The sequence below is a fragment of the Hylaeus volcanicus genome, chromosome 3, assembly GCF_026283585.1.
Source record: "Hylaeus volcanicus isolate JK05 chromosome 3, UHH_iyHylVolc1.0_haploid, whole genome shotgun sequence".
In the NCBI taxonomy this organism is placed as follows: Eukaryota; Metazoa; Arthropoda; class Insecta; order Hymenoptera; family Colletidae; genus Hylaeus; species Hylaeus volcanicus.
The window spans coordinates 2,181,539-2,200,392 of NC_071978.1; the positions used below are offsets into that span (position 1 = coordinate 2,181,539).

At 42.0% G+C, this 18,854-nt stretch overlaps 2 protein-coding genes across 2 annotated transcripts in view; one reads left to right on the forward strand and one right to left on the reverse strand.

Moving 5' to 3' along the window:
• LOC128873898 (runt-related transcription factor 1-like) overlaps positions 1 to 18,854 on the reverse strand; it is a 99,879-nt gene that overhangs the window by 66,670 nt on the left and 14,355 nt on the right. The gene's annotated exons all lie outside the window — the stretch shown is intronic.
• On the forward strand, positions 4,156 to 10,633 carry LOC128873901 (segmentation protein Runt-like). Its single transcript, XM_054117905.1, has 4 exons — positions 4,156 to 5,080; positions 5,173 to 5,286; positions 6,976 to 7,080; positions 9,018 to 10,633. Exons 1-4 carry the CDS (start codon positions 4,759 to 4,761, stop codon positions 9,440 to 9,442), a joined length of 966 nt encoding a protein of 321 aa, XP_053973880.1. The 5' UTR covers positions 4,156 to 4,758; the 3' UTR covers positions 9,443 to 10,633.

Sequence of the window (18,854 nt, forward strand, 5' to 3'; positions counted from 1 at the left end):
GATATTTATTATGATTCCTATGTTTATTGTTTTCAATTTCTCAAATATGTAACAAATATTCGAATGCCAAATTATTTGATCATTTTCAGGTCTCGTGAACAAAGATATAGTATCGAAAATTATGTACATACATTAGTACGGCAGCTATTATGGATTCGCTTAAATCTACGTCCATCCAGTTTCTCTTCGACACCACTCGATGCGTCGAAGTCTTAAAATTGTTCACAAGAAAGCTCGGTCCCCTTTGAAGGACTTTTTCTACGCAACGATTTCTTGTACCGCGTATTTGGTTGAAGAAATCCACGAGAACAGAGATCGTTGAAGGGAAAAACTGGTGTAAGATTTCGTGCTTTTCAATCGTCGCAGATGCACAGTCAAGGAAAAAGTGACGGAACGATGAGGGGTTGAAAAAAATGGGGTTAATCTCGCGCTAATCTGTCGGTAGGTGCGAGATCAGCCCTTCTCGAAGAAAAACGTTTTTCAAGGACGCTCTGGACACGTGAAAGCGACGAAATTCGGGGAACCTTTCACGCACTTTTACCCGAAAATTAACCTGCGCACCTTTCAACGGTACGTCGCCGGTCGAGACGATCCGCAGGAAAAGTTTCGAAACTGTGCCTTTATGGATCGTGGCCTCTATTTCGTCAATTGCGCTACCGACGAGGTCGGTCTTTCCCATACAAAGTAATTCCTGGTATCAATTCAGATCTGCGATTTGAACCTTGAGTGCAGTAAACTTTTACCACCTGGTGCTTTAAAAATTGAACGATTCTAGAATTGCTTTCAACGAACTGAATTATTTGCTACCACTTAACCCCGCGATAACCCCGAGTTATTGTTGGTTTCTAAAATTAATTTTATAATAAGACAGTGGTAGACATTCAAACTGACACCTATATGAATTCTTTTGCTTTAAGATATTATAAATAGCACGTACTAGAATAACACGCTGGTCATGTTTCATATAGAAAAATATATTTATCTTTTACGCAAAATTTTTATTTATAATTTGGGATATGTTAGTTACATTTACATGAACTTTTATATTACAAATAAGGTACATAGTAAATATCTAACACGAAAACGAAAACTTCTTAAACGAAAATGTGCGCTACACATAAATTGATAAATATCATCGTACATTGTCAGTACATGACAGGCATATTTCGTCAGTACAAAATAAAGTCCTGAATTCTCTTTAAAAAAATTCTTTATTTATGAATCTCTATATTTAGCACAAAAACTCATCTAAATGTAAACTAACATGTTTCGCATGATAAATGAAAAGTCTGTGTAAAACGTAAATGGACTTTTCATACAAAACGCGACTTCGGCGTCACCGACGCCGACGTCTCCGAAAATTGTCGAAGCATCGATTGTAAAACAGCCTCGAAAGTGAGCATCGCGGGGCGAATGAATTCAAAAACACGTCGTCACGCGAGCGGAGAAATCGCGCAATCCGGAAATTTAATCTGGCCTCGTTAAACCCTTCCACTTTTGCACGGCGCGGCGGGCGCCGAGGTGAAAAGGGGTGGCAAAGTGTGCGAGTGCAATTTCGTTGTAAATCTCGCAGGAAAGCCCCGTGAACGACACGCTGACCCAGAAAGTCAAAGGGTTGGAGTTCCGTCAAGATCGATTCGAATTTCGTGCACGGCCAGCGTCGACCTTTACGACCTGTCCCTTCGAGTCTCCGACGAGAATGGCTGAATCGTCTCGCCTGTTTTGCGCGAAAATCGGTGAAATGAGCCTGGACACCCTAATAAATCTCTTGGTGCGCTACCCTCTACCTTCCTCTGCGCTCACGCTGCGGTCCTCGACGCGGACCCCCACGAGGACGCCACATGAACTACTGTCCAAATATTGAGGTCCCTGGTCGTAACTTAATAAATTATACCACTCGTTAATTCAAGGTAGCATACAAATTTCAGGCCGTTTCGTGGAAACTTTTTCAGGAAATAAGGCAATTACTTTCGGTCACGTTAACCCTTAAAAGATCGTGTCGTTGTTTTCGACCTTAAGTACACAACGAGACCTACGATTAACCCCAGAGACAAAATTATGCACTGAAAATCTTTGTGGAAAATAACACTATCGCTGTTTGTATTTAGAGCTCACTCGTATTATTTTATTTTATTCTTTTCTACTGCTTTCTTAACTAATATTTAAAGTGTAAACCTATTACAAATTTTTCAAGTTGAATCGCGTATAGCGTAATAAATGTTTATAAACGATGTAAATGATGATGTAAAATGTATGATGTAAATAAAGTCAAATAAAATAATTTTAATTGAATAGAAATTGTTGTATGCTTTACTAAAAAGATAAAAATTTAATATTATTCTGGGGAGCCAACTAAAATATTTCTTTATTTGATAGAAACGGAGAGGGTAGAGGGGTGAAGTAGCTCCAATTAACGGAGAATTGGCTAACACGGTTATGTGATGCGACTGATTAACGTAAATTTTACTGATAAAATTATACAAGATTTGCGCATACATTGTTCAATTCGTGTTTTATTTAAACCACTGATACAAAAGTAACAAAGAAATAATTTCTCTTAAACACTTCTTATAAAGAAACCCGTGTAATAGTGAATTAATTAGATCTGCGTGCAAATGAAATTCTGATTTCTCTGTTATTCCTTTGAAATTGAATTTCTATGGACTGATTGTATTGGAAATATTGCAGATGATTTATCTGAATATTCTACAGGAGTAGATGAATATTCTACAAACCCTGTCCCAGTATTATTCAACAAATTGTGAAAAATAATTTTTCATCCATGAATTTCCCTTCTGGTCCCTTTTCAATTTTACAACAAAACGAATTTTCCAAGCGAATTAATTCAATCATGAGCAAAAATTCACACGTTTTTGAAAGGAGATCGTTCTGGGTTTATGGTGGAAATAGGGGATTTTTTAATTCTCGGTAGGGTCAGGGTGATTTCACAAATAATTAGAAAATAATTTCATCATATAGTATTTGTTCGACAAGACTAAGCCCGTGCAATAAATGGTTAATTACTCCTGGTTGTAAAAAGAATTGTCGTCCGTTTATTGATTTTCAAGAATAGGATTTCTATTATTCAATAGGGCGGCACACTCCTTCAAAAGAACTTGGTAATTCAGTGAAAAAAGTCGGGGACACCCTTAATCTCAGTTCTAGGAGAAGTACCCAAACGAAGAGGGTTCTTCACCTGTGTAAATGCTTGTCCAAATATTGTGAAACTTAACAATCTCCATTAAACAAACCTTTTTAACTTAATAAATTCGTCAAGAGTTAATTCTACGTTTAATCGCAAGATTATCCGTATTTATACCTCCGTTCGCTGCGCCGCGGCCGGTAGGAAACAGGATTAACCTAATCTGACCCTGGGAAAATCACGATAACGTAAGAAAACGTAAAGCGAGTTGTATTTAACTATTTTAATTAAATCAGATTATAATAAATATTAAATCAGATTATAAGATACAACGTTTCCAATAGAAATTAATTCATTTTCACTTGTGTATTAGGTAAATGCTGAAATTATTATGAAGGACCAGATATAAAGCTAACGCTTTGAATAAAAATCCACTTTAAGAAAAAACAAAACTATTCGCGTACCTCACGAACTGTGCACATTTATACATTAAAAATCCAAACTTTACAAACTAGTAATTCCATTACAATTAATTCCAAGTTGACGTAATAATTTACGATATCCTTGATATTTTTACTATAATCTATATTTGCGTGTCTCTTTACATTTTTGACAAATAAAAAGTACCTATGAAGAGATACGAACGTTCATCCGATACCGCGAAATTCTCCGTGCCAGCCTTAATCTGACCACTGCGCGTTGGTTATCCGCGTCCTTCAAGAGTCCCCCCGAGTCATCGGACGACCCTCAGCCGCACGTTCTCCCTAGCGCAGTACCACAGAGGTCAAGAAACGCGTGCAGCGTCGAACGGCGAAGCTTGGCCGCGAGGGAGGTGGCGGGGGGTGGGGGGCGAACACGTGCGCGTGAAATTTCACGTCGTCACGTAAGCGTGGCGCGGCAAGACGGAGCGAGACGGAACGCGCGCCGAGGGAGACGGCGACGAGAGCAACCGAAGCGAGTCAGTCGGGAGAACGGAGAGGGAACGACGCCAAGGGTTGGCGCGACCAAACGGGAGCAAGAGCGTGAGACGAATGTTTGACGAGAGAGGGAAGAGCGAAGACTATAAGAAAGAGCAGAGGCGCAAGCCACCCTCGGGCAAGAGAGGCAGGAGTCTGACGGCCCCTTTCGCAAGGCAGCTCCTAGGCCTGGTTAGGGGCGAAGGCGGCGAGCCGCGGAGGCCACAACACGACCGCCGTCCTCATTGGTCGACGCGCCTGGCCTGGGTGGGGCTCCGGAAAAATTGGAGGGGAGAAAAATCCCCTCTAAATAGCTGCGGCTGCGGCCGCGAAAAACTAGACTCCGCTCGGCCGGCATCGAGTGCGCGTCGGTTCGGTGTAATAGTTTCGTGAGAAGTTTTTTTTATTTTAAACGCGGAGTGCAACGAGCTAAGACGAGTTTCTTCGACGGCTTCGGTACCGGTTTCCCCTGAAGCGAAAATAGACTTTGTTTACAATCGATGGTGCTTCGGGGACCATAACAGTGCAGTTGGAAGGTACACAGTGATATCGAATCTGAACTGAGTGCGCAGAGGATATAAAGCTGACTTTGTGTTATCGAGGATTAACCTAGTCGGACTGTTGCTTCGCGAGTATACAGAAATTCAACGGTGAAGAAACATGCATCTACCGGCGGGACCGTTAGGAATGGATAGCTTCAACGCCATCCACGAGACCCTACAAGCCTGTCACGGCGACCTCGTGAAGACCGGAAGTCCCGCCATCCTGTGCAGCGCGTTACCATCGCATTGGCGGTCGAACAAATCGCTACCAGTGGCCTTCAAGGTCGTCGCACTCGACGAGGTCAGCGACGGAACCCTGGTCACCATTCGAGCAGGAAATGACGAGAACTGCTGCGGAGAGCTAAGGAACTGCACCGCTGTCATGAAGAATCAGGTCGCCAAATTCAACGACCTCAGATTCGTCGGTCGCAGCGGGAGAGGTTAGTGTCGATCGCACCGATCGATGGATCGTTTCCATCTACGAGGGAAGACCTTGACGGTAATTAACCGAGGGATTTTTGCTTGATTACAGGAAAATCGTTCTCTTTGACTATACAAATCAGCACGGTGCCGTTTCAAGTCGCTACCTACACAAAGGCTATCAAGGTCACCGTGGATGGACCGAGGGAACCAAGGTCCAAGTCGAGTAAGTATATCTTACCTAGTTATCGGTACGAGAATTTCAAAATTAAAATCTCAAAGACTTCATTCGCTTTTCCTTTCCAACTTTAACATACCGATTTTTAATATAATTGAGTCGAAATACAATTATTTCTTCATTGCTTTAACTAACGATGGGTATTTATGTAGAGGATGAACAAACTATAAACATTTTTCGACGATAGTTATATTTTCTCGAGTACAAATTCTAACGTTTATAGAAATGGGTCGGGTATAGTTCTTGGAATTTCTTCTCGCTTATCGAACTTGAAAAATGTACAATGGAGTTTTCTGTAAGCGACATACTTATACGACAAACTTATGCTAAAAAATAAATCTGAAAACACTCACAAACCGAAGAAGGGCAAGCGTGAGTGTCACAGGATCCGTAAACGGTCGTCGGTGCCTACAGGCGTTTAATAATCCGGTGAACCTCAAACCGCGAGCCGCGGCAGTCGCAGGCCTCCGAGTAGTTTGCACGTGTATATACAAGGGTGGCTCTGTGCGCGCGCACACGTACACGGGGTAGACGTTTGAATGCGCGGCGTGGATCAACGAAAGCTTGGCGTCATTACAAGTCACCGCGATGACGGACGCATTCCGAACCGTCGGATGACGGAAAGTTCGATAGCAGAACGCCAAGACGATGTCGGGAGATTTTTCACTCGCTGTTCGATTCTTTATCTATAGTTCCGAGAATAAACTTCCGACTCAAATTTGAACCATGGTACCTATCGTACTTTGGTAACTACATTTTCTACAAAGTTTTGTTTAAAATAATTATATATTCCTAAGTTTTTCAATTTTCTAGTAATTTAGGATCGTATTTGCAACGCTTAAATGTTCGTTTAAAATGTTTATTTTTAAATGCTAAAATGCCAGGAACGATGTTATCTGTTTTATGTCGTTAAACTAAATAATGGAGTAGTTAGGTAGACGCAAATCATTCAATCCGTGATATAAAGTTGTCGGTCGTAATTCTGATGTAAAATATTGTGGGTCGAAGATGACCCAACGCCGCCGATGGCGGATTAACGTCCTCGCTTATTTTCTTGGATGCGATCTATGATTGGCCAGGAGAACGGTAACGTTGGCGTCGGTGTGTTTATTGGGCGGCGCTCGGTCGGCCAAAAGAGCCAAACGAAGCCGCGGGTGGTACAGGAGCACCCATACATACGCCGGCCATCAACGTCGTCTGCAAAGAAGCCGCGTTTATGCGTTTGTTTATCACGCCGCATATGGCGGTAGCATGTGGCTCGCAACGAAAATCGTACGGAACGAGCGTTGTTGTAAACAAAGATCGCTAGCTCGCCTACGGAGAGCATCGTTAATCCGCGTTTTATGGGATCCCGGCTGGCCGACAGTCGTCTTTTTATCTCCGCCATCCGCTACTCTTTGTCAGTTCGTTAGACGTGTTCGTGGCTGTCTGGATCCACCGTTCACTCCGACGGTTTAATTCGTTTTTATTGACCCGATGAGGGTTGACTGGATCGGAACGTTGCACATCGTATGGTATCGAGGGAAAAGTTCGCCAAGGTTCCGGGGGAAACCTTGAGATCTGGCGGGATTTATTAATAGAGTTACTAGGTATCGACGCTCGACTTCGATTTTCGCGGTTATTTTCGACGCGAGACCTTCGAATCGCTCTAACCAAACGCTTCTTGTCTGTTTGCAGACTATCAGTACGGGCCCGGATTCCCTGGACTAGGATTGCTCAACCCGTGGATGGACGTTGCATATCTAGGACACGCGTGGCATTTGTCTCATCCGGCGTTCAAAGGTAAGATTCCATTTCTTCGTTGTATATAACAAAAAAGTCTCGTTCTCTCTCTATCTTCTAACAGTTTGAATCTAGCGCACAATGTTCTGTACGGTTGCAGAGTACAATACGACACATCTTCAATTTCTAGCAGAAATATAAAACCTACATAGATTTAGAATCTCCGAGTGTACCATCGATATTACTATGCCAAGATGTGTGCGTCAAATTATAGTCACCGAGTATATTTCGGCATTAGTTTTAAACCGTTGAACTTCTTATACAACCTCGCGTTACTTTTCGTAAATATAGGGATCGACTTCCGGAGGTAAATAAACAGTGCCGATGACAGGAAACAGTTGCTCGATATCGAGTATCGAAACATTGATCAGCCGTCTGAGAAATTTATGAATAGCTATTAATACATCGTCTCTCGATACCGAAAAGTTTAATTTCAGTAATTGTGACAATATCGTGGAACTATTGCTAAACTAAGAACGGATTCCTAAAATATACCGAATGGTTCTTGATTAATATTTTTTAGCGTTGAAGATTTTGCCTCGAAGAATGAACAAATTGCATGTCTTTGACATTTTGTAATTTGTAAAAGAGCTTCTACCATCTTTTCTCGAATTTAAGAAACTGAATTGTCGGCTTGCGTCTACTTTCATTCCGTAATAAAAATTGGAATTTGCACTGTCGTTATACTTCTACGAATACGTCATCGATATCCGACTAAACCGAGTCAAATATAATTTCGTTTGAATTATTTTCACGTATACGTCATTCGTTTGCGAGCAATTATTTATAAACAAAATTTCAATCTTGTATTCTTAAAAGCGGTCTGAAGAAAGTCACGTTTAGACTTGCTTTCGTCGAGAAAATCACGCCGATTCGTTGATAATATTCTAGAAAAGATGAATATCAGATCAGAATATCAACAATGATAATAGATTTTATTTTCAACATTTTGTTGTTTGTCCTGCTCTTCTTTTGATCGTTTTCGATATCGAGTCACAGAATTTGTGACTTGAAACGGATATTCCTTTCAATATTGCCATAAATATATCGAAGTCATTCAGTCATATCAGATCAAGCATAAAACGCCGTAATATAGCTCTTTGTACCAAACCTATCCGTATTAAAAATCGTAAATGATTACGAGACCATAACTTCTTGTTTGTTTCGTGTAACGTAGAGATTTCTATAAATGTGAGGTTCCTATAAATCGACTCGATCACGATGAGATAACCAATTCTTATACCGATCAGTACGCAGCCGGACAACTTGATTCTTGCCTCTGTAGCAAGCAATCACTAGCTCCGACTCGCTTTACTCCCCGCAGGTGTTTTGATTGTTGCCAAAACTGCCGACGTCTTCTTAAAGAATCATTTCAACCCTCTAAACGAATCTTTCAATTTTTCATCGAAGTCTCCTATGAAACTCCGGAAACCTCTGCTCCGATCCGTCGTTCTCCAAGATGAGATAATCGGAACTGCTAGTAAGCCAAGAGTGCTCCTAATCTCCCCCAGCGGTCCTTCGTCCTCGTCCCAGCTCGTAATCAATCAAAAGCCTAACAATGCACGCGCCGAGCTAGGAATATCGTCCCGGTGCACCCATCAGTCGAAGTTCCAGCAATAGAAAAAAGCCTCGAAAGAGGACACACGCGTTCACGACGAGGAGAGTCCGCGTTATCGATTTCGCCGTAGTCCGCGACGCCTGGCGATGATTCATACCCCGTAGCTGGACCGAGGGGTTAAGCTCCCTTTTCCCACAACGGACCCCTTCGACCCCCCAATTCTAGCCACTCCGTCGACTACGCAACAACAATACGACTTGGCTCCCTTCGCCTACGAGCCCTCTCTGTCCCTTTTCCTCTATTTCGCTCTCTCCATGAGCAGTCACGGCTTCTCCGAAACCCACGTCTCTAATCAACGGGTTCTCTCTTCTCTGTTTAGGTACGAACCCGATGCCGCCGACGGATCTTTTCTCGCCGACGTTCCCGCCGATGGGAATTTTACCCTCTTACCCGTTCGCGAACGTCAAGTATCCGATGGAGTACGCCACGCTACCGCCAGAGACGACAACCACCGTCACCACGGCAGCAGCCATTCCGAACAGCCCGTCCAGAACGCCGCCGAGGAGTCCCAGCGATTCCGGGAGCGAATCGGCGCCAGAGGAGGTTCGCAGCGCGTTCGTGCCAATCAGATTAAACACCCTACCACCGGCGTCATCGGTCATCTCCGCGACCGCCTCGTCCCCCGCCTCGACACCGGAGAAGACCGTCCCAAAGAAACCCGCCGAGAACGCCAGGAGCAAGTTGAAGACCGCCACGACCATGATTTCTCCGCAGCCCACGAAAAAGTTCTGGAGGCCTTACTAGGGTGCGAGGAACGAGTTGCAGACTCGGTGAAATCTGGACATACAATTCCCGCTGGAAGGCTAGTGATTATTTAGACGTTGTCGGGTGGATACATGTCCCTTCCGTTCACGGACGACCGACGTTAAGGGGTGTGACTAGTTCGACTCTAACGCTGGACGATATTTCAGATTCGGTCGGAGAATCGTATCGGATGCGACTCCGTGTCTCGAGTATCGGGTGTGATTTCACGTTTCGTGTACACGCGTTTATTTACTTTTTATCGGGCTACAGGATCTTTTCAAATTTACGCGATTCATTCCGTCGAAGAAACGGTAAAATCTTGTTGCCACGATTCACGTGACGGCTCTCGTTCTGGTGATTTCAAACGAATCAGACGTGTTCTTACTCCGAATAGATCTTGCTGTAATTTGAATTGGTAGAAGTAAGGAAACTTGACAACTGAAAGAATTAGAGCAAGACAACGTTCAATTGCTTCGAATAGATTCTGCATACATATATCGGGACAATGTTAATTTAGACGGTACAGGAGCATCGAGTGGTTCTCGAGATATCTTCCTCAACGGCGTGAACAGTGTCGTCTCGAGGATAAACGAATCCAAAGTTGGGGATGCGGTATTAGATACACGGCGAGTTAAAATAGATTCTGCGGCATAAATCTTTTTAAGATCTTTTTAACTAGAATTTAGTCAGATCCCTTAATCGTTGCTCTCGCCTGAGCGACTTTTTTTCGTTAGACGGTTTGCATTTGTTGTTGTTTTCTCATCACGATGACGTCGGAGACGCCACCTTCGGTTTTACGAAGGTGTCGCTAAGAGGACTGTAGTCACGTTTACGGAGATCGTACGTGGACTCGGGCGGTGGATCAGGAAACGGTTCGTCGATCGGAGGCTGGTCACTTTCGGTCACTAGATCGCGTGTAATATTCTCGAGAAACGATTATTGTACATAGGACACTTTGTATATACGTGTAGATAGTTCGTGGACAATAATATAGAGAGACAGAGATATTATATGTACATTCGTGAGTGTAGGAACGAGTGTGTTGCGTATGCGTGTGGGTGTGCGAGCGAGAGAGACCAAAAGACAGAGATATTGATATTATTTATAAGCCAGAGATCTAATTTAATGTAAACAGATGGTATTATATAGAAACGCAGCGAAAACAAAATAAAAACGAAATCGATGCGAAAATTTAAATCCTAATTGGTTTCAATCTTTCACCCTAATTTCGAATCCTACAGCTAATACCCGTTTATTCCTAAAAGTAACATCCTTCGATTCAAATCAGATGTCATCTTAACGCTTGAGCGGTACTAACGTGTGCTTTTACGCCATACCATAGCCAGCTTGTTCGTAAGCATGCATGTACAATTTTAATTTTGTACTAAAGTAATACAGTCGTTAATTTATGATGAGAATTGAATGTATCGTTTGACTATTTAGCCATTTATTTATTACACATTAAGAGGTCTTGATTTAGCGTAGAAGCAATTTGATTTCAATTGAAATTTCTGATTGACGTACCAGTTACCATTTCTCTGAACTTTATTTCCGTTTGCAGGATGTGATGTTTCCACGTCAACCTTTCATCGATGTTCAAGCCAATGTATTTGACCCAATTAGATCTTGGTACGGGTCAGTAGTGAATATCTAGAAGAGGTGAGAGGGGGAAGGGGGTTGGGAGTTCTATGGTAGCAGAAACTCCGATTTCATTGACAGAAATAAATCTGTTGGCTAAAGTTCACTCATTTTTTTTAATAAATACTGAACAGTCATAAAAATGTGTTCAGTTTATGTTCACTATTCTTAGAAATGAGATTTACTTTTTAATAGCATTAGCGGCCAAGTAGTTTCTGGAGAAATCGACACGTATGGATTTAGTTTTGTTAAACTTTATTCGACTTCTGATCCATCTATGAAAAACCTATTCTCTAATTCGAAAGTGCGGAATTAAATTTGTTCGTGTAACGCTTCGTTTTCAAGAAAATCGTGTTTGAAAATTAATCGAGTACAAGCGTAAACTGTAAGCTTCGATTTGTCAGACTTCTGTTTCTTCGCGTATTTCTATTTACTACCATGTACGATTCTAGGCGTAAAGCGTGTCCTTTGTACATAATACGCTTCGACGTTTCGCCAGCGTTGCCGTTAGCTTCTTCAGGAGCCAAATCACACATTGATATTGGTGCGGTACCAATATCCAGTATGCAATTTCCTTGATCGAAATTTTCTTGAAATCGATTCTTTTCGGTCTATTTTAACGATTTACGGTGGTCGAAGAATATAAAATGTATTGAGAATTAAATTCTGAAAACAGCGAATTCATATTTAAGTATTCATATTTAAGTAGCCTTCTTCAGCTGAGACCTTCATTCTGTATATTGTATAACATATGATATCTGTATATTTGATAAAACTGGAGAATCGTAATAATATTGTCTTACGAAAACTTGTTGCGAATGAGCACAGATTAGGATTCGCTAGGAAAGGTCTTTTCATCGAGTAAATTCTTTAGTGAATGGAAGGTGTAACCGTGAAGTTGCTCCACCGAATTAACAGGCCACACCACTTCGTCGTGTTAACGATTCCATTTGCGGGAATCTCGGTCACGGAACTCGTACGTGGAAAGGAACGAGAGCACTTTCGTAGCGCCCCTGTTAACGACAGATTCAGATCTGTCTTGCAACGCGTTGGTGCGGAGGAACACCGTGAAAGAGATTGAAATGCCGCTTCGTGCCGCTGCAAGGGGAATCCATATTTTTTTTTTCCTGTCGCGATTTAAATCTGAATGGCCGTTCCGCCGCGGTCGTTCGAGGTTCCTGTATGCGCGTGTATGAGTTCCCATACGGTGAACACAAGGGTAGAGAATGGTTTATATCGAGGGGAGTGCGTGAGATCTGTATTAGTACCGATAGACCAGCGGAACGACAGTGTTTCTCATCCACCTTTAAACTGATCCAATCGGAAAGAACAATAAAAGAACATAGACGATGTTATCATAACCGGTCTTAGAAGTTATGGAGCGTAACCGATAACATATTTGGTAGTCTCAGGTTCATAAACGAGATCTGTTTTAATAAAATGATTTATTAAAAATTTATTCTTAGTTGTGAACAGTTTTGTACGAAGTCGATTTTATTTGGCAAGACTAACGGAAATTAAATGGAATCCAACTCTGAATAATATCTATCGAAGTTATTTAACATTGAGTTATTCAACGTTGCTTCAGCTGAAAAAAGACGGAAACTGAACTATAATTTCATAAATATAATTGTTTATATCGTAAATGAATACACATATAATTAGAATTATATAAGTTTCTATTTTCTTTATATAATATTTATCTATACATTATTATTAATTTTAATATTATTTTGCATAACCTGAGAGATATCGTAATAATGTTTTCTGTCTAGGCATCCTAATGAAACAAATATGGCTGTCTATTCCTAATTGCTCGTTTATTTATCAGAGTAAGTTTGGATAATGCAATGAATAATCGGATAATAAATGAATACATTAATAATCGAAAAACGTAATGTTGACAATATTAACATTTATTTTGGTTATTCGTAGCGAATTTTCATGGGAAAAATGTTGACTTACGGAATAACCTCACACGCGTCATAAAAACGTCTAATAATAATAATGGACTACGCAGGAATGCAACTTGTTGGGGACGGTTTTTTTTTACTCGGTAATCATTCGTCCAGGAAAAAGGTAGCATGAAATTTGGGCAGTCAGTGATTTCCGGGTTGAAAGCGCGACGAGGAATGCTTCAAATTCGATGTTTCCAGCGGATATCGTGTTACGATAGGCGAGCCTCCATTGCCACTACTATGTCACTATGAAACATAACCTAGGACAACGTGGATTCTATTCTCTCTGTTCTTTTTATTTTGTTTTTGTTTCGTTTTCGGTTTTCGTTCTCGCACGATCGTTCCGGACGCGTTTGTCAAGCACCACGCGTTGGATATCCAGGACAGTTAATCTCTATGACATCGAATAACTCAATTCTCGTCTGCGGAGCGAATATAATTCTTGACGCGTGCCCCGAAGAAAACCATCCGGAATTCCTGGGGAAAAGCGAGGGCAGGAGTTATCGACTCTGATAACAAACGCCGCGGGAGAACGGTATGAATATTAAAAAGTGACGGGGCATCCGGCGAACAGAGGAATCGCGTTTTTACTGGTTCGACTGGAGTAGCGAGAATGAGGTCCATCAGGATTGTTTCGATCGTATCGAAATGTACGATTGTACTTCTTCCGTGAATTTCATAGTCCGTGAAATGCGTTCAACCATAGTTTTCATGTTGCAAGACAGCAGCGTTAATAGTTTTACTTGTTATTTCGCGTTTTTGATCATTTTTTCCACATTTAGGTTTTCGTAAAAATACACAGAATTATTGCAGAATGATGAAATTATAGAGGTATAATTAAATAATTCGAATTTTCAATTAATATTACCATATCGAAGTAGTTACATATGTATATTCGAAGTAGGTATTTTTATAATAAATTATTTAATAAATTAAATTTGTCAGAGATAACCTGATTCTTTCTATTATGTCATTTCAAGAAGAGAGCATTTGTCTTCGACAAGTAGAAAGCAGACTATCCACCTGTACTCTTCAAGCTTTGTCTCGAGAAGATTGAAATCAACAGAATCTAATAGTTGTGTAGTACATGTTTTTATGACCTCGTCAAACCGACTAATCCTATCTAAATTTATCTGTAAATCATTTCGAACATTTACCAGAGATAAAATAACACGATGCGCGTGAAACATATGCCGAAGAATAGAATTGGTTTATCAGGGAAAATAATTTCTAACGCCTCGGTGATCCTATGAGACTCTACTTTTTGCTCCTTGAAAAACAAAGGCTGGATTGCACTCGGTTTTTTTTTCTGGCTGCACGTTGCCTTCCAGATTTACCCGTGCAAAGTATTGACACTCAATTAAGAGTGAGCGTGTATGCACGGGACCAGGATCGGGGTACCTGAGCGAGTAAATAAACAAAGAACAAGTCGCTTTTTTCGACGGGATTAGCCGTGGAGGAAAATGAGAACCGCGTTAACACCCCGTGGAGCCGTGGGGCTGTTCGTGACGAGTAGACAACGGAGCCAAGCAACTATGAAGGGTCGCCGCATGAACCGAGCCAAACCGATCGTAGCCAATCCGTGTGCGCGCGAGGCCAGCCGGCGCTAACTAATGTTTGCCCAAAGAATCGCGACGAATAATTGAGTCAGCAGCAGAAGAGAGGAAAAAATCAGCGCCCCGAATCACCGGCGGAATAATCGACTTTCGTCGGACAGACTTCCTCGCCTCACGATTTTTCAGCCTCTGCGATGGCCGATGTTTGACGAACCCCATCGATGAGTCCCTCTCATCGTCCGGCGAAATGTATGAACGAATTCGAGGTTCGATAAAAGGATACTGAAAATGTTGTATTCCTTCCTCGATACTGATTCGAATGAAATAGTCTCCCTTCGTTGATTGCTTTCTCTAAAATCTTCATATCGTCCGTTTATGTCACTCGATTTAGACAATCACCGACAGCTACATATAATCTTAAAAACACAAATTCTTAAGGTACGTCTCTTATAAGTTTATAATTATAATATTATAAGATCGGTAGACCTATGGATATAACAAGTCACAACTACGACAACATCCTGTGTAGGTACTATTCAAATGTCGTAATGCGACACATCTTCTCAACATCGACCGAAATAGAGCAAAACTTTGTCGACATGGTCAAGGTTAATCCATAATTTTCTACATTTAGGGTTATCGTAAAGAATTCAATTCTCACCGCCTGTAATGATTTTGTGCAGGAAATTATTTTGTACCGACTTCGGCAGCACGTTTCATCAAATGAAACCCAAAGTGGATAGAAATTCGAATTTCGTTTTCGATATTGCCGTCGTAAAGAATATTTACTTTTTAGATACATGTACCGAATGCAAAACTGCATAATATGTTGAACGACCGAATGTCAACGCTTTACAACCGTAAAAGGGCGATAAAGTGAATAAAATTTTGATAATAGTTAGGATCGTACGAAATCCGCAGAACTTTTTTGCGCGCCTAGTATATTATTTTATTAGTAAAAGTAAATTGTAATAACGTGGTGTAGTATGTTTTAACCGCGGTGTGTAACGAGAAAAGAAAAGAATTGTTGTAACAAATGAACAGAAAACGCAAAAGCGGTTCAAAACTCGCGGATTATTCGAACGATCTCGGATGCGTCGACACGCAGAGGATCCTCCTCCCGGTGGCAGGATCGTGAGGACAGAACTCGAGGGTCCTAGAGTTAGGCAATCAGCGTTGATGAGGGGGCACTCGCGGGGTGAAGGGCTCGGACAATTAGTAACCACCCTGCACCCCGCCTGTCCCTCCGTTCGCCCCGTGTCTTCCTGCGCCTTCGGCCTGCGATTCAACCGGTGAACCTGCCCAACAACGCGGCGACCGCAGCCGCCACGCATGCGAAAGAGGCTGTTCGACGCGAGTGAGAGAGAGTGAGAGATAGAGAGAGCGGCCTACGGTTTACGTCCGTTGGCCGCGTTGCGTGGATTACGCTGTTGTAAAGGGCTCTCTTCGTTGTCGGACAATGTCAGCACGATCGGAACGTTGCCTGGGGCTAAGAAGGGGATTTCGACGTACCAAGTGGACAGGATGGAAATTTTGGCGCATACTTTCCTCTATTTGTTTCCTTCAAACGTAAAACTTATTTAAAAATATTCGCGTTTCAAACGCGATACAATTTATCCGTTACATGCATAACGACGTACATCTGCATCGTACGTTTAAAATCTCCTATCTCTTTATCTACCAACCTCGGCATAGCGTTTTCTTTTAATTTTAATTTTACCAAAACTGTTCGTTTCCGAACGCAACTAGAATCTTTGGCGGTTATACTCTCTAAGTATAATTTCATTTCGGCGGGCGAATTACGAAATTTTAAGAGAATCGGACAATATTTGTAAGAGTTATCGTTTCGCCTGATTTGAAAAATATACGCGTTACAAGACGCCTTGAGAAAATATTCGAAAACAAAAAATCGATTTTTTGAAATTTCCGGAGTACCCCCTTAATCTGGAGTACCCCTTAAGATCGCTGTTCTTAATTGCATATGACCACAAGTCGTGTCCCATCGTTCTTCGCTATGCGACAATATTCGTCGAGTGGTCTACCTGGTTTATGACCGAAGGATTATCCATTCTACGAGATAAAAATATAAACGAGTTACGCCCCCAGATCCTCGATCCAAGTATCCCACTGTGTCTCGAAAGTGAGGCAGCCGCAATCAAAGGGACGACTCTAATTACATCGCCGCGAAATCCGTGACACAAACGTTTCTCGTCATGCTTGAGAAAAGATTATCGACTGAAGGATCATACCGAACCCAATAACTTCGACGTCCGTCAAAAGCCTGTAAACATATCGAATAGCCTAATGCCCATCGATAGGAGCGTTTAAATCGTTTTGATCGTTTATTCGAAACGCTTCAAAACTACTCGGCTGCCCCCTCTCCAGAACGAGAACCGTGCCACTAATTGCCTCCATCTTCTCTTTCCAGGAAACGTGTCGACGATTACACGACGGACCAATGGAAGAATGGGTCTCCTCTAAGGAGACCGCGGGAATAATAAGCCAGTATCTGGAGGGTTTCGTCTTCGATCACCGTCAGAGAAACCAAGGAGGGAAGCGCCAAGATCTTGAGGCGCGGCGTCTTTCAAGACGAAGAAGAAAAAGAAGGCGGGCACGCGCCAGCGCCGAGACATTACGGGACGCCTAACGAGCTACTTTGCATCGCAATACTTCGACCTCGTTATCGGCTATCGATCCGTCACAGACACAAACCTCTCGTCACGCGAATTAACTGATTTGCATTGACTCCTTGCGTTGGTATGACGCGGCACGCACGTTACGAAAATTCTCTCCTAAAATTGGAAATGTGTTACGCGTGTCGATAATTGTCTTGTCTTGAAAAAGGATATAGCGAAAAATAATGGACACTCTTTCCCGAAGTTTTGACTGAATGTGGCAGATCGAGTTTTACAAGCTGCTGAAAGCAATAAGCATGTTTTTCAAGAAATATCCACTTATGTGCGTAAACTAACAGAGGAATCCTCAGAAAGGTGTAAGGAATTTGGTAAAAACAAAATACCCGAGAGTGTAAACTTAAGTAAATACTAAACAATGAAAAAAGCGTAGACGGTAGTTCTTGATACTTTTATTTATTTGGTAATATCGAAACGATTACTTCATTTAGTTAAACTACTTCGATAGACATAGAGGGTACGAACATTTATGGGGTGGACTGTATTTCTCAGTCCAATTGAAACTAGCACAAGTAATCTTGAGTCTGAAATCGAGCATAAGCCTGAAAGGAACAACCTTGTATAGATCAATCAGCATCCACAGAGTGTAGGTTCAGTCAGAAGATTTCACAAACACACCGCGCATCTTTGTTCCAACACAGAATACAACACCGCGGTGCTGGTCAGTTTCTACCCAGAGTACCTATTTCGGCCTGATCTTTATTCCTGGGTTTTATTCTTCACGGCTATCCAAACGGAGAAAAGTGAAAAAAGTGCATCATCCGCGAAGGCAGACGACAGCACCGCGACAAATCAGCTTCGTCGAGCTCTCAGCGCGGTAACAAGCGTCTGGGCACGAGCTCGACAGGCAGTAGCCAGGCGGGCAGTCAGGCGGGCGCGACTGCATTAACGGGGCCAGTGTCAGAAGATCAAACAAGATAATTAATCTCGTTAGTCCCGAATCAACCTGCGCTCTCTATTATCGGATTACCATACCGGTTGCCCGGCAATTTGTCAACGCGTCGCGCATTCCTCTGCGATTTCCTCCACCGCGTAGAGAGGCTAGTATCCGGCCAAGTGCGTTTTCGGCGGATCAACCCCTCCCGGTACAGATTAGTTCGATACAACGAGAGCCACAACGATTATCTGTAAAATGGCAACAAGTTCGTTCGCTTGGTTCAAACGAAAAAGCTCGAATAGCAGTAACGTAGAATTCATCTGGATTCCGTCACATCTAGGTACTTGAGGTACCTATTCTATATAATTAAACGCTATGACATTACAAAGGAAAAATCATGGTTCCACAATAAAAATCTTACAAGAAAACTTGTATTAATCATTAATAGGTGTACAGCTGTCCACTATAATCTCGTGACATCACCGTCGCGTACATTTGGGAAACAATAGGAATTTATTAAATTTTGATACGAGAAAGTTGGCTCTTTGTTCTCTATATCAACAAATTTTTTAATCGACATCGTTGTGGCGGTACATTCTACGCCATCTTCGAAATTTCGCTACCGTAAAAACACAGTGAAACGCACCATGGACGAAGAATTGAATGTCAGATCCGATTAAATAACATGCG